Below are 17,420 nucleotides of genomic sequence, written 5' to 3' on the forward strand. Positions count from 1 at the left end.
AACCAACTGCATTGATGTGTGTGGAAACCTGACTCAGAGACAAACACAGCATGCTACTCTGAATCCTGAATATTTTCAAAGATGAATTTACATGCACATATAAATAAATAAAAAAAATCAACCATAATCAAATGCTGATAAAAGTCCCTGTCTTGTCAAATGTGCATTTTCCTATAAATGTGTTTGACCAGATTAACAATAAGGGTTTAAATGGTGGTTTATATTTTTGCCCTGAGGCCCTCAAAAGGGTTAATCCACTCATGTCCATTCTATTTCTAAATATACTATGTAATGTGTCCCGTTTTAGCTAATATCAGACACTTTTCATCTCTGTAGTAGAAGCATTTGACATACAGTATAGGCTTTTGCAAAGTATGGCAGATTAGAAATTAGTTTAATCGAGCACATTTAGATTTTGGTTAACATGGATTAATATGATCTGTCTCTGATAAATATATACAATACAAAGATACATTGGAAAGAGGAAGTAAAAATGAACAGTTGTTGCTTGTTTGCACTTTGCACTTTGCATTCACTGTAAAAATCTCTTTGGGTACTTCATCTTACTTTATTACATTTTAGATTGAATTACTGTACGTTTTGCTTCACTACATTTTTTGACAGCTGTGGTTACTTGTTACTTTGCAGATTAGGGTTTTATGTAGATTCACTGTTATAGAATTCTAATCAACAGACTATAAACTTCAAGTAATCTCCCTGTTGCAACAACTGCAATAGCTGCATGCTGTTTACATGTTGAGAATAGATCAGCAGCCAGGAATCAGGCAGCCAGATTGAGGAAGAGATTGTAAGCAAAAGTGGAAAAACACACTATAATAGGCAAAAACACAATATCATATAACCCGAGACACATATTTAAGGTTAGGGAAAACAAGAAATCACTTTGAAATATGTTTTTGGTAGCAAAGGCTTAGACAAATGAAACTGTTTGTCCCAAATTACCAAACACCGCATCACGAAAGAATGGTTTTGTGTCCATTACAACACAATGGTGAGCCTTACTGTGTAAAAACACCATACACACTTAATATTATCACATAAAGGAAGTAGACACTTTGAGGATTTCAGAAATGTATTATATGTTGAGGTTTATTTTTAAATTGATGACGAGAAGAGAAAATAATTGCAAAAACTTTTCTGAATAATTAAATTGTTAGTTGTATTGGTCCTCCAAGCCAGCTGGTGGCGGCACTGCATATTAACACCTAAATAAAGAGGCAAGAAGAAGAGGCGAGTGACGTCAGTCCAGGGGCGCCAAATCCGCTGCAAACAGAAATACAACAAGTTGTGTAGAGTGTTATCACTGTCTAAATCGGTAAGAATAAACCTTATTCACATTTATCAAGGTATATTTTGCTTTGAGGTTTTCTTGCAAGAGCTTATACTACTCGTTTAAACAGCAAACATCTCCGTGTTGTTAAAAACATGTCAGTTTGGGCAGTTAGCAGTCAGCTAACGGTTGAGTTCAATACAGTAACTCACATGAGCTAACTCCTATATACAGTCTATGACTAACTCCTATATACAGTCTATGACTAACTCCTATGTGTCTGTTATTTTTGGGGAGTTATCGGGAGCTAGAGCTGTATATTGAATAAGACTTTAACACGATAAGTTAAATATCTAATTCGCATCCTCTCCTGGCCAGCTGTCATGGACCTCAGCCCATTTGAAGCCGACAACTCTGTGAGCTGCAGACTGACCTCTCAGATCCCTGAGGTGTGCCGGACAGAGGACTGCTGTTTGGGGATCGACGAGGCGGGCAGAGGGCCTGTGCTGGGTATGTTTTTTGTAAAATTTCCCCTAATCGAAACTTGATTTAAACGCCTAGCTTTTTAGTAGGACTGCATACTTACATTTTCTGTGGTAGTGATCCATACATGCGTCTCTGTGCTGGACTGCCGACTGTCCTGGGACCCTTACCTATCTCTTTCTGTTTCTGTTCTCTCTCTCCGCCCCTCCCGCCCCCTCTCTTCTAAAGGTGTGGTCTGTGATTTTATTCCTGTACACCTTTTGTCAAATTATTACACTATGCACTACACACTATATTGTGTTTGAGACGCTGCACAGGACAGGGTAAAGGTTATGGATGTATAAAGAGACAGGCAGTGGGAGTGAGAGGGACAGCACACCTGTCCTGCGACCGATGACTCTGTCTCTCTCTCTTGGCTGTTGGTGCCTTTTTCCACATGTTACATCTAGATATTTATCCTCCTGGATTCATCGTTTTCACACATCTGTGTACCTTTTTGTGATTTGTATAGGTTTTTTTTCAGTGTTGGTCAGTTCTGTACACATGCTATCTATCATCATGTTATAAAGCCCCCTGGGGCAAATAAGTAATATAAGGCTATATAAATACAATTTAATTGTTTTTTTTTTTTTGATTGACATTTATAATGGAGGTAATGATTTGATTTTCTTTCCCCCAAGGATTGTTGCATTGCTTATTTGTTTAAGAACTCACCCACTGTGTTGCATGGCATTTGGTTTCCATACTTACAATGTTATGTTTTGTGATTCAGGGCCCATGGTGTATGGAATATGTTTCTGTCCAGTTTCCAAAAAGGAGGAGCTAAAGGAATTAAAAGTGGCAGGTAATCCTATACCTTCGCAGCTGAAGCATGATGTTGCTACTTTTTTTTACAGCATGATCCTTCAACTCATCCTGACTGCTTATCTTAATATAGAAAATGTGATGTTTTCCTTTGCTCAAGTAGTGAAAAATGCCATCATAAAATATATAAGCATTTTAAGCCATACGTATTATTTTTATGCTTTTTGTCATCCCTCATTAGATTCAAAGACTCTATCAGAGCCAGAAAGAGAGAATCTTTTCCAAAAACTGGATGAAGCCAAAAGTTTTGTAGGCTGGGCTCTTCAGATTCTCTCGCCAAACACCATCTCTACTAGCATGTTACAGAGGTATGTGGCAAACACAATATCATGTTAAATTTCTATAAATTTTGTTTTATATACACACTCAAAATGTTTGCTTTTGTTAGGACAAAATACAACCTGAACGCCCTTTCACATGATACAGCAATTGGTCTGGTACAGTATGCATTGGACAGTGGAGTTCAACTCAAAGAGGTATGAAAACATGTAAATCATGCAAATATAAAGATACACACCTTATGCTTATGTTGTGTTGCTGCTGTGAATTGTGTGCCCTTCATGTACTGTACAGTGCTGTGATTGAAAGTCATGAAAACATCAACTGATTCAAGAAGAAAACATGTAACATTAGACAACATATGCACATTTTCACTTGTCTGTTTTCTTTGTTATGTCCTCCAACTCCCTGGTTTTCTGCAGGTATTCGTGGACACAGTCGGCCCAGCAGAGAAGTATGAGGACAAACTCTCGAAGCTGTTCCCAGGTATCGAGGTGACTGTGAGGCCAAAGGCAGACTCCCTATTCCCCATCGTCAGTGCTGCCAGTATCTGTGCCAAGGTTAGTGAGCACCAGCCAACGAGCCAAGATCTCATTTCACAGACTGAACGGTAGCGTGGATGTCCTTGTTGATTTAGTCGTCTTAATTCAGGATTATAGAGTTAAAACCGGGCTAAGACTACAGTAGTTTTGGGCCGATTTATTCTCAATTGGTGCCAATTTCAAACGTTATTTTGGACGTTATTTAAAATATGGAAGATTGTGTCAGTTCTTTCTGAGCAGGACCACACAGCCAATGAGAGACCTGTTGCCCCCTTTAACATTTTTGGCATGTTTGAAAATCTTTAAACAAGTCACAAATGTCTTGGGTGAGACAAAGCTCCGGATGCAGTGATGGTTTCCCTGCAAAATAGACAGCGGAATAGGAGGAAAATATTGTGCGACCAATGGCAGGCTAATGGCAACAGTCTACAACCTGTGTTGACTGCGTCTCTCCAACCATTTTCTCATCCACTCTTGGCCTTCTGCTTTTGTTTTTTTTCCTCTCATCACTAAACCACAGCAAGTTGTTGCAGTTGTTGCACCATGTCAGTCATTTTCCTTTCATGTGCTTGCCCATGAGATCACTTGAGAGACACCCCCTGTGGTGGTGCATTGCTCCCTCTGGCACGATAATCTTAATATAGTAAAGTGTGTGAAGTGTGTGATGCGCCATTGTTTCAAATCTTTTGGTGTGTGCATGTTTAACTTTAGAGAGAAAAAAGTTTCTCCTTTTTATATGCTAGAAAGCAACACAGTTTCAGAATCGGTTCCGATTTTAAAACTTGTGTGTTCTGAGCACAGCTTAGACAACAACAACAACAACTGCTGCTGAAAAACTCTGTATCCACATTTTAAGCTTTGTTTAAAACCAGTCAGTAGTTTTTCTGATGCTATGTGCTGATTTTCAGGTGGCCAGGGATCGTGTTGTAAAGGGCTGGAACTTTGCTGAGGATCTTGGAGAGGTGGATGCAGACTACGGCTCAGGATACCCCAATGGTAACAGAAACAATTAACGGCCATTATAATCCTCACACAATGACAACCATGTTTGAGAAATACTAAGTAAAAGTATTGAATACAATCAGCATTTAAGTGCACTTACCAAATTAAAGGGGTATTTCTATTTTTAAGTGTGTGTGGTAAGACCTTCATTGATGCATGCAGATAATGTAGAATTTTTCCTGTGTTTTCAGACCCCAAGACTAAAGCGTGGCTGCTGAAGTACCAGGACCCAGTCTTTGGTTACCCGCAGTTTGTTCGATTTAGTTGGAGCACTGCCCAAACCCTGTTGGACAGCAAGGGCGTGACTGTCCACTGGTAAAGACCCTTCAAAACTGATTTTAGTCCTTGGATGTATAAAAAGTTAATGTTGATTTTACAGAATTAGAGAATACAATTGAACTTTTTATAATCTGTCCCCTCTGTGACTCTGCTCTGAGAAAATTTCTGCTATTTAGTAAGAAGTATTTGGCAGATAAGAAGAATTTTCTTAAAGTATTAAATAATTTTCCAGTTTTTATCCATAGAAACCAAAAGCAAATTGAGAAAATGCTTTTGGAAATGTCTTTGTTGTGTATGTGAGCAAACCACAAAGCCTTTGATTTAATGTCACACTTAATGTCTATGCAAATCCCTTGCCCTCAGGAGATGAGAGCTAACCACACTGTAAAAATAAGTTGTGTTTTGTTTAATGTGTTCTCAGGGACGATGATGAAGAGGATGGGGAGAAGGCGGCTCAGCGACAGAACAACAAGTCCATGTTGGCCTACTTCAGTGCATCAGCTGGAGGTAACAGCCAAAAGGCGACCCACCAGACACACCGCTTCTTCACTGAGCGGAGGCTGAAGAGCCTCGACACACTCTGAGGAAAACACAGTAGAGGACACGTACACACATACAGGAACTCATAACCTCTGTAAAGGAGCCCAAACAGCCAGTCTTCGGGACAGATGTGGACTTCAACGACACACTTTATGTTTGCATCACAGACGGAGACATAAATGAAAATTTGATCTGCTGAATCTGTTTTTTTTATACATAAAAGTAAAGTTTAAAATCATGTTGCTGCCTGCTTTTTAAGCCTGTTTTAAAACTCTACACCAAACTTGCACAAGAAGCAAAAAAAAATTGTTTGGAAAGTGTCAATCTTTAATGCTAATGCTGCCTCCTGGTGGCGGTATGAATGCACCAGGGGTTTAAAAGCATGTTTAACATGAACCATTACAGGTACCAACACAAACACATTCTTATGGCTGACATGGCCTGGTCCCAAATAGCTAGATGTTAGCACACAGCATTTCTTCTCTAACATTGCAAGGGGAGGCAACTATGTCATGGCAGGTGTACTGCCCAGCACCAAATGAAGCCCTGTGTTGACTGTGAAGTTGTTTGGATGAGTGGTCCAGAAAGCTACAAGCAGCAGTCTGAAGGCCAAGTGATCAGCCCGTTCTGAACAGGAACGTTTTGAACGTTTGATTTCACAAAATAAAAGAAAGTTGTCAAATTCTTTGTCTAAACAATCATACATGATCATACAATATAGTTAAAATATAATGAAATACATGATTCAAATCAGAAAACGTATAATCAAAGTATAATTTATGAGAAATATTCTGAATACATTTTTGACACTTGCACCAAAATAATTGTACTAAACTGGGTAGAAATACATGCAGGTTTGTTTTATTCTAATTTTAGCTTTCATCATGTTCTGTCTTTGTAAAGTTGATATATAACTTACTAGAAAAGAGCACATTTGTATTATTGTCCCTAAAGCACCAGCAGTAGACAGTTTGAACTAAAACCAATTTTGGTACTTGGTAATAGTCATTTTCTATTGACTTCAGTTTTGCGTATTACACTTCCATTCCAGCTATGTGAAGTAAAAAAAGAGGATGAGGTCTGATGGTATTACTGCATACTGTTCCCTTCTTTCAATGCCACCATGTAATCTGTGTTAATTCACCCAACAAAGCACATTAGGTGTTGCATAAATTGTTCCTGAGATGTTTGCCAAATGCTTGTCTTCTCAGGAATCTCCAGTTGTTGATCCGTCTCACATCCTCTGAGAGCTTCATCCTCTTCTGACTGTCCGGGTTTTTATGTCCAGGCTTTATCTTGAACACTTTACTCATGACATATCACATTTCGCTACAGGAACACAAAAGGCAGATGGCTAAGAATGGGTGTCGGTATTATCAGAAAAATAAATTATTTTTTGACTTGTCCAGCTTAACAAAGGCTAACAAATAAATAAAGGTATGTCCATCTATCCATCGTCGCTAGTTCTCGTTAAGTTTGTGTCGAGAGTCTTGGATCTTCTTCCCTAAGTTCATAGCCAACGTGGAGACCGCAAACGAGGACAGGATCATGATGGAGCTCCCCACAAAATGAGACGACGCTCCTCTGAAGGTCGTCCTCGGGGATTTCCTGGGGAAAATTCCTCTTTCATAGGCTCCTGCGACGCTCACTGTCTGGACCACAGGCTCCATGATTGTAGCTGTTGCTTGGTGGTACAGAGGCTGAAGGCAAAGTTCGCGAGCTGGTCTCAGGAGGCTGGATGTTTGTTGTTCTTCTCCCCCAGCAGAAGGTGTCTGGATCTCTCTCTCTTGACCGACACGTCGCTGAGTTTACTCTGTTGTGTTCTGTCTGATTCTGTTCTGTGATCCCTTCCTTTACACACATTTATAACCCCGGGTTCCTCCTCTAATCCCTCTAAGTATCCTGGTCTACTACTGCGTCAATGGGATTAAATATAGCTAGCCCATGACTGCAGAGGATCAAGGTGACGATCTATTTCAGTGTAAGACTGCCCGTGGTAATTCTATTAGATCACCCTGCCATTCTTACCTGCTGCATGAATGGATTTGTTTATGGGAAAAGAGCTTGCAAACAGTCAACATCATGGGTGTGTAAACATGATTAGGAAAGGGCATAAACAATGATGACATGGTGAGAGGATGCAGTCAGTCGTGAGGGTAATTTCCACATGCTGTCATGCTAGTTTTAGGGATGCACAGTATGTATCAGCCATGAAAATCAGATTTTCATGGGTGATACCTAACCGATTATTTCCCATTTTTGTATTTAAATAAGAAAATTTATAATTGATTGTTTATACACACCTGAGCATAACTAATGCTAAGATGAACTGTGCAAAGATGGGTGATTTAATACTCCATAGCTCTGACCTAACCAAATCTAACATCACTGTTGTTGTTTTTCCAGTAAAGTACATAAAAAAAATTCACAAACATTTTTCAAAAAATTCAAATTAAATACTTTGACATAATTGGTCAAATCAGCCATGTCAATGTATTAAAATCTCAATACTGCTGGCTAGCCATAGTGTGTGTAGATGCTGAACTTGTTGAATCAGTTCAATTTGTTATGATTTTAATATTCAATTCATATTCAATATTAATTCATAATTTTATAAATTTTCCAATGATTTATTTGTGCTTAGTTTCAATGCTCAAAAAATGCTGCAAATTTTTATATCTTTATGTTCATCACAAACAAAAAGAAGCTCTGCACCCCTCTAATATGCTCATTTAGCACTTTTGTTTTTTAGCACAAATTCAAAAATTATAGATATCTTATAAAGCAAGTGTTTAAGAAAGCTGTTGTTGTAAAGCAAAAGAAAACACCCTGTCTTGGCAGACAAAAAGGACCTCAGGAGACCTCAAGGTGCTCAGGAGGAGACGCAGATAAGAAGCTGCTCATTTTTGGCAGCTAAATGTTTTTTTCCATTGATTAGCAGCGGTAATTGATACCAGAAGAGTTGCCAGAATGTGCCACCGTAGATGGTTATCCCAGACTACTGTAGTTTTCTGAACACGTACTCTTCCTGCCCTTTGATGAGATAAGAGAGTAGAGCTGTAAGGATACTGAAAAGAAGATTAATCAAAGATCCAGTCTGATTCACTCGAAAGAAGATTAAGAAACAGAACAGGACATTTAATTAATAAAACGTAACATAAAGGTTTAAATTAACATTGTTTTCCTATTTGTCTCCAGCCAAGGATATAGTTTGCTATTAAATACTTTAGATGATGATTTTACATTATATTGAATTAGCCGTTAGTATATGGTAGGTTGAAATAAAAAAACCTCATTTAGACAACAACATCAGACATTTCTATCTAAAATATCTTCAAAGCCCACATCTTAATTTCCCTTGCGGATTTTAAGAAGTGTCATATGTATATGTACTATATGTACTGCTTTATGTCCTGTCTACATTTACGAAGTTGAACAGGAAGCTAATGTTGGATGGCATTCCTCATATTAACACAGACCACAGTTGAAATGAGGACTTTATCCTTAGGAAATTAATCTTCAACAATTTAGATAAGGGATTAATCGGTTAGGCCGCAAAAATGCAAAACATCCTCTAATTAAAATTTCTTCTTCATTGGCGGGCATTATTGTCTTTATCTCTGTTATATATCACAAAATATCTTTGTTTAAAAAAAAAATGCAATCACCATAGACCCGAGGAATTTGGGATGAGCAATTGTAATTATTTTCTCACATTCTATTTCTAAATGTAGTTTAAAAGTAGGTGATTATTTAAAAATACTATACTAACTATATTCAATCTGCAGTTCTATTTAATCTATATAATTTGTATTATCCATGATACCCAGTGTGTTAAATTCTTTAAAAAAACAGCAAATAATTGTTTTTGTCCATATAGTAAAAATACTGTGTGAAAACTGTAATTACACAAATAATTTCAATCTGTCCACTAAACCCCCACCCCAAGCAATTTGTTATTTATCTGCCAGTTGTTGCTTCCCCACTGACTTCAGCACCAAGGACAGCTCCTCCTCACTGTGACCCAGGTCACATGGAGTCAACAGGTCTCTAATCCCCGAGGTCGTTACAGGCAGTCCCAGTTTCTTTTCATGGCGTCTCTTTAATGGTGCTAATTGGATTGCTCGGGTTCTTTCCACTACTGACACAGAAAGCTTTAATGAATGAATACTTGGCGGCAAAACAGTCATACTAGTTTGAGAGGCTTCAACTGTGAGTCAGAGAAAAGTACCAGGAATAAATATAAATGGCATATTGGAGTTCTGATGTAACCTTTGAGTCATATCTGTCCTACCTTACTTATGTCCAAATCCACACTGGTCACAGTCTCTTATTGAATTCATTAGGCAAACAAAAGGGCAAATATATCAGCTTCCAGACTGACAACAGGTTCTTCTAGGAATAGTTGTTTACTACAGTTAGTTATCTATATATATATGAAATAATACTTAATTTTGAAGAGCAAAAAATGATGGGCAATAACGGATAACACCATGGATTTTGCAGTGCCATTTAAAAGTTTCCATTCAAAATGAAATATCTTTGCATGGGACCATCTACTTATGTCTAAAATAGATACAAAATACTTAGATTATATTTGTGATATTGCAGTACATATAGACAAAAAGAGGTGGAAAAAGTGAACTGTGATGTCACTCATCGTTTTTTGGACTACTGGGCTGTGCTGACCTGCTATACTAACCTGGCTTGTGATAAATAATAATAAGCTAATGCTAACAAGCTTCGGTCGAAGTTGTTCAGTTTTGAAGGGTATGTTTGCAGTTTGTGGTGGTGTGCGAGACAGCTGCGTTCTGTCATAGAGGCTAATGCGTCAGAGGCCACAACCTCCCACTACCTCCCTAACACAACTGCTTTCATCTAAAAATAATTACCCAACAAAGTCCTATCATAACAATTACCATTTTTTAGCCCCCAGATTGGCAGTTTGGGTGTTGCCATCTGATAGTAACCCTATTTAGACAAGAGGGTGGAGCTGTGGAAGAGCAAAGGGTGGATCTGACTGAGAACCTTGAGGACACCAGGCAGGAAGCGACTGGTCAATCACAGTTGTATACACCCTAATGTATACCTGTCTTTATCATTTATTTTACTCTAAGAGGGGTCATAATTTGCAAAATAAACATGTTGTATCTAAGAAGACTTTAATGAAACTAGCAATTGAGACCATGAACTAATTCCAAAAAAATGTTTACTGAAGTAATAAATCAAGAGAGAACTACGATCTACTACGAATAACTTTATCAGTTATTTTTTGCAACCAGTGCCCCCTGCAGGCCATTAGAGAGAATGAAAATTCAATGCACTTCCATATTAGCTGCACTTGGAGTTTGTTGTTGTTTGGCCTTACAAAGCACTTAATTAGAAGATTAACTTGTAGTTAAAAAGTCAAGATAATTCCACTAATTATGCTCCATTTTGTAGAAATTCTAAGACCATTTGCAGTGTCTCATTAAACAGCAAAATGTATTTTGTAAATGTCAGCATATACTCAAGTGACCTTTGAGGATTTCTTGAATAAACTGCAGAAATTTCTGCTTGCCATTTCCTGCTGGTTCTGTCATTGATTCTGTGAACATGAAAGTGTCCTGGATACAGATTCAGGGATCAGTTTCCTCAGAAGTCATCACTTTTATAATTATTATGTCTTCATGTGTTATATGTATATTCCCCTCGGCGGCTGGTCCAAATGGAGCAGTCCGACCTAAAGCTTCTACTTATCTGTGGATCAGCAATGTTTCCTTGGTCTCCACAGACTTTGTTGTGCCTGGCCGTCAGATTCAATTATCTCTGTCGAACTCCCTCAGGTGCCCTGACATTTTTCTCTTAGCCCGTTCAACATATGGTGGATAATTTTAGTTGGAATAGCAGATCATTTCCACATGGTGTCCCTATTGCCTCAAAATGACAACTGCTCCATTCTTTAGCTATATAAAAAGGTTAGTAGAATGGAAGACTTTTGGGATTGATTTTTTAAAATGCAATATAGTTCTCCAGGTTTTGCATTTGTCTCTCTTTATGCACTGTTTCAAAAAGAGACAGTAAAATCATACAAAGCTTAAATTTATTCTGTTTTTATTTTAGTATATAGTATGGGTGAGGTAAGTACACCAGAGGGAGTATCTGGAATTACATAAAAAATGCTAATGCAATCAAATCAATTTTGTTGCTTATCTTTGACATATCCAAGACTCTAATCACCACCAAAGCCCCAGCTCCCTACTATTAATTATATGGAAAATAATTATTTTTTTGTGGGGGTTTTTGGAAGAAATTATGAATTAAAATATATAAACCTGCATATAAAGAGTTAAATGTCTGAAACTAATTTAATGTTTGGTAGTTTTTAACAAGTCTGAAGTTGTTTAAGAGATTTATAAAAAAACAGAAAAAATATTGATGTATGGTGATTTAGCAGTTTTTGTGTGCATGGACATTTTTGGCTATGAAGTTCACGGGAGGGTAATAAATTTGAGGAGAGCATAAGGGTTAAAAATACACGTAGACAGATAGTGGCTCGACTTTTTTCATGATATTTTTTACATTCAGTCTTCTGCCCTCACTATTTGTGCAGGTTGTGTAGAGACAGTGTTGAAAACAATTGGAAAACAAATTCAACAGTAGTGATTACTCATCAGAAACTGCACAATAAACAAAAGATAAACCAAAAGTACTCTTACAAGACTGAGAGTCCGGAGACAAACCAGCGGCTCTGTGCGGCTGTAATGTTCATTAGAAAGACAACAATAATGTTGAATCACTACAAGTTATTGGACAAATTACATTTTTGACCTCATGATGGTGCTAGATAAATGAGTTAGGGGATCAACCAAAGTTCAAAAACGTCACAAATGTGTGTACCAAATTGCAGGTAATCCATCCAGCAGCTGTCAAGACATTTTACTCTGAATTTCTACCTGGGGATTAATACAGTAATTCTTCTTCAAGTGTCAACCTGCTGGTACATTTGCAAAATGATGGACTATTAAATTAGTCTCAGTATCCCTAATGCCAGAAAATATCACCAGTGAATGAAATACAACACAATGATCAATCTAGAAAACATGCAGTTTACACATGATTAAAAGTAAAAAGAAAAAAATACATTGTTAACCTAAAGGGGCTGTGTGCAGTAACTGAGTGGCATCTAGTGGTGAAGTAACAGTTTGCAGGGTTGTCCCTACCTACCATAATAAGGCTCAGCTGCAGCCCCAAAGTCATTTTGGGCACCACCTTAGTGGAATGAAAGCAAAATCAATACAGAGAGCATCAACAAATAACTGAATGACTTTTACCCAGATCTAATTATGGTTGTAGTTGGTCTCCAGTAGATTATATTTCAAATTTTGTCTTTAAGCTTTTGGGTGTTGTTTATTAACTATCTGCTTAAACTTTTTTGTTTTTTTTATACAGATATAATAACAGCCTCACATAATGTAAAACTGTATATTTTGTCAGCAGATGGGACTTTGGCCATATTTAAGAATTTAAAATACACGTCAAATAATTTGTTTTTTTTCTTTCAAAGATGGTTTTCAACATTTGTTCAAGTGATGACTTTTTTGGTTTTCATGTCATGTCATTTACAGTCATGGAAAAAATGATTACACCACCCTTGTTTCCTTCATTTTATTGTTCATTTTAATGCCTGGTATAACTAAAGGTACATTTGTTTGGAAAAATAAAATGATAATAACAAAATACCTCAAAAGAGTGTAATTATAGCTGATATCTAGTCATTTTCCATGGTTTTCTTGCTAATGATTTTGGTTATTATCAAGAAAACCATGGAAAATGGCTAGATATCAGCTCTTAAATTAAACTCTTATGAGCTATTTTTATTGTTATCATTATATTTGTCCAAACAAATGTACCTTTAGTTGTACCAGACATTAAAATGAACAATATAATGAAGAAAACAAGGATGGTGTAATTATTTTATCCATGACTGTATGTCATAAGATGATGTCATGGCTCCATCACTCAATCACTGCTGTGTGGACTCTGGCTCCAAATAACTCTACCAGTGCAAGATGACAGCAACCATATCCTGGATATTGTGTGAAAACATAATGAATTATATTATTTTCCATTTCTCCTATTAGATCCCCTAATCCCTACATAGCAATGTCAATTCATTAGCCTCACAGAGGTAATACAATGGCTAGCCTGGTTAGCACTAAAATAATGACAAATCAACAATCAAAATACAGCTGTATGAAAACAAGATTACAAAAAAAGAGTGCTCCAAGAAGGGAATTTGAGAAGTAGATACATGATGCCAGTTAATATTAGCTTGGTAACAGATCAATCAAAATGCTTTATGTTGTTATGTTTCTTTAAACATTAACCATCTAGTCAGTTCACATGAAAAACGTCATATTGACTAATGTGCCAAACTCTTGAGTACTTCCATCCAAACATTCGTGATTTAAAGCTTTGATGTAAAAAGTGTATATATATATATATTTAATACATGCAGGCGGAAATGGCTTTCTATCTTTACAAGACAACAAGGCCAGAAATCCACTTAACCAATCAAGCTGCATATACATTATCTCTGCTTCTTGAACTCCTTCCCCTCTTCCCTCCATCTTTATTAGCTTTATGTATGTATGATGAGGCACCCCAGAGACCTCTGAACGCATGGTGTTTTATTTAGAGAAGCTCGTCTTCCCAGACTAGGCTTTTAGCACAGCTGTAGTCTGTGACCCACTTCTACACTGACAGGGCTAGAAAATGAGGAGAAGGTGGGAGCTGAGAGGATGAGAATAGAGGTGTTTTAGGGAAGGAGATTTGCAGGATAAAGAGAGGTAATAAAGAGGGTGAATTGATAAATAAGGAAGACAATAGGGGGAGATATTGGAGGGAAAAAGGGAGAGTTTGGGGATAAAAGATAAGGTGCTGTTGCAAATTGTTGCTTTACAAGTAAGGGAATTGTTACCTCATATATGATTGCCTAAATGCTATACTTAAGATGGTAGAAAAACAATACTTTGTAGTGGTTATGATAGAATATAGACCCTTTTTACTGAAGACATTTCATAGCAAGGTTGTGATTTCAGGGCTTTGGTATTGTGCATGCACTCACTGGCACTCAGTCGTCATTAATATTAATTTCACACATGCTTTACCTTCTTCAGCAAGTCAAGGGGTTTATGGAGTGTGAATCATGGCTACCGAGTTTGTGGACTGAATGTAATGCTGTTCGATCACAACACAAAATTCATGCACAACATGAACGTGCACAACAAGTTGGTAATTAAAACGTACAGATGCTAAACAATGTGAACGCCATTGCTCTTAACACAATTACAAACACCGCTACTAAGTCAGGTCATGTTGGGTTGAATGCCAATTAGCAGCTGGTAGTCAGCTATCGAAGAGAAGTGGTGTTAAGCACTTACCTGTTTGTGAATTTTTACAGCAACAGAGACAAAGAGAGCTTCAAAAAATGACAAATCACCAGCACTCAGTTTGAAGGAGTTTCAATCAAAGGACTAAATCAGGAAGCTGGTGTGCACTAAATAACTTCACATTATCATTTTGTGAGCATTTATCCCGTGTGATGCTGAATTAGACTGACTCATTATTGGGGGGTTGATTTTAAAATGCACCGTGGGCACACAGTCATAATAAATGAGGTACATCTAAATTAGCAGACGCAGCCTTCAGCCTCAAGGGCGTCTGGAGTGAATTATATTGTAATGCGTCTATGTAGTTCTGTCCCTGCTCTTACATTAGGCCGGATTGACTGTTTATGCCATCAACACGTTATATGATGTAGAGCTGAAACAATTAGTCGCTTAATCGATTACTGCACTGCTTCTGAAAGTGGTGAGGGGGTACTTTGATGCTAGTAAAGCTACTTTGCTGACATGAGACTTTTTTATTTTAATCATAGACTTAGATTTTAATACAGTACAACTTGGCCTCGTTTAATCTGGAGCTCAGTTTCCCCCATACAGTCAGGCATGATGAGGCATGATGAAAGTCAGGCCCCAGAAAATGTATTTGCAATAATTTTGATGACTGATAAATAATTTAAGTAATTTAAAATGGCCAATTTATCGCTTCCAGTGTATCAAATGTTAATAAATAGTCTATTTATAGTAAATTGGATATATTTGGGTTTTAGACTGCTAATCCGACATTGAAACCCTTTGAAGACGCCTAACTCGACTCTGGAATTGTGATTCTCTTATGTTTGTGACTTTTGATAGACTAAAATATTGATTATTTGAGAAAACAATCAGCCTGAAAACCACCACAGAGAAATTAATTGTAGTTGCAACTAGAGCTCAATATTCATAGAAATATCTTCATTGCAAATGTGAGATGATTCACAATGTTCAATGACCATTTCTGCTTCTTATTCTTGTTTTCATTGAAAAATATATAAAAATGATCACTGCATATTTTTGTTTTGTGAGGTTGTGGACTAAAAGATTTTTTTTTAAAGCCCATAGAAAATGATTCATCTGCGCTAACACAATACAGGTGCATCTCAATAAATTAGAATATCATAGAAAAGTTTATTTATTTCAGTAATTCAATTCAAGAAGTTGAAATAACACAGTATATAGACCCATTACACACAGAATGAAACATTTCATGCCTTAATGTATTTGGCTTACATTTAATGAAAACCTAAAATTCTGTGTCTAAAAAATTTGAATATTACAAAAGACCAATTTTAAAAAGTACGTTCAATATGGAAATGTTGGCCTCTGAAAAGTATGTTCTTTATGCACTCAACACTTGGTTAGGGCTATTTGACTTGAACGACTGGAAATGTACTTTTCCATGATATTCTAATTGATTAAGATGCACCTGTACATAATTCAGATTTTAAAGACATATATTGCTCATCCTGTGATTTGGTATATTGATATGGACAACACAACCCAATACAAAATACCACAAGCTATAAATCAACGATGCTCCGACAAAAATAATTTGATACATTTCATGAAGGTTGTATTTTTACTGAGCCATCAGTGTGGTTCGTATTGAATTTTTCCATGTATACTCCTTGTATGTCCTAAAAGCACTTGCATTCACAGTGGTTGGTATGATTTATCATCAGGGGAAAAGTTTCACTTAAAATAATGCCTACATGAATGCTGACTCTTTTTATCTTCCTACACACACACACACACATACGGGCACACAAACACACACACACACACACACACACACACACACACAGAGCAGATATGAATGCAGGGAGGCACTCGCAGCCTATGAAGAGATACGAGCTGACGTGGCTCTTGTGAGACAGGCTTACCAGGACGGGAAATTGGATCGCACAAGCGGCAGGCATATCCCAAATACCAGCCCTGCCAAGCTTTTTGGCTGCAGAGAGCTGACCCCATGTGACCTCCCCTCGGGCCATCCTAGGGTGACATCATTTTTGAGAGGTTTTTGGCATGGAGCAGTGTGAAAAAGTCTTTGTCTGTTAAAACTCTGCCTTGTAAGGTTTCTACGCTGCTGCTGCTGCCTCCTGCCCCTCCTCCCCAAATCTCACAGCACCTAATGAACAAAAAAGATGTAAAATTCATGTGCCGTCATTAATTATTTAATATTAATAAGAAAAGCTGCATAGGCTAAATGTGCTCAGAAGGAGTCAGACAAGCTGGTAACTGGGTCACTCTCCAGAAACATAATTTTTCACCTTCTGACACCAATGCACATTTAATAAACTGGGTCCCAGTCTAATCTAATACCTTATTTAATATTAGATCCATTTGAGCTTTGAAAAGGCCAAACATGATTGGATTTATGGTTAAAATACATTTTACTATCTTATCTTGCAGACAAGTTTCACAGCGCATAATACTCTATGCACAGTGGAAAGCTTTGTAAGCAGCTATAAAACACTGAAACTTCCTATTTTAGTGCTATAAATTACAGAGTTCGTAAAAAGTTATGTTTTTAGGGTTAGAAATATGCTTGAAATATACCCCTTCTTTTTCAACAGAAAAAACATCAAAACATACAATCAAAGTTAATATGAACAACTGGTAAAAATATACAATAATTGCTGTGGGTATAAATGAAATCCGGAAACTTTATTGCAACTGCGATTTAAATGTATCCAAATTGGGAATAAATTGGGG

General features: G+C 37.2%; 1 protein-coding gene across 2 annotated transcripts; it reads left to right on the plus strand.

Annotated features, from left to right (window-relative positions):
* Nucleotides 1-1,210: 1,210 nt before the first annotated feature.
* Nucleotides 1,211-6,678, plus strand: rnaseh2a (ribonuclease H2, subunit A). Of its 2 annotated transcripts, XM_059339092.1 has the most exons (10): nt 1,211-1,336; nt 1,670-1,801; nt 2,547-2,618; nt 2,820-2,946; nt 3,027-3,114; nt 3,340-3,477; nt 4,368-4,455; nt 4,653-4,776; nt 5,162-5,247; nt 6,492-6,678. In XM_059339092.1, the coding sequence occupies exons 2-10, from the start codon at nt 1,675-1,677 to the stop codon at nt 6,506-6,508; spliced, it is 867 nt and encodes a 288-aa protein (XP_059195075.1). In that variant the 5' UTR covers nt 1,211-1,336; nt 1,670-1,674; the 3' UTR covers nt 6,509-6,678. The 2 variants fall into 2 exon arrangements, with proteins under 2 accessions (XP_059195075.1, XP_059195068.1); XM_059339085.1 differs by lacking the exon at nt 6,492-6,678 and having other exon boundaries at nt 5,162-5,520.
* Nucleotides 6,679-17,420: the final 10,742 nt, after the last annotated feature.

The sequence above is a fragment of the Centropristis striata genome, chromosome 1 (genome assembly GCF_030273125.1).
Source record: "Centropristis striata isolate RG_2023a ecotype Rhode Island chromosome 1, C.striata_1.0, whole genome shotgun sequence".
NCBI classification, from domain to species: domain Eukaryota; kingdom Metazoa; phylum Chordata; class Actinopteri; order Perciformes; family Serranidae; genus Centropristis; species Centropristis striata.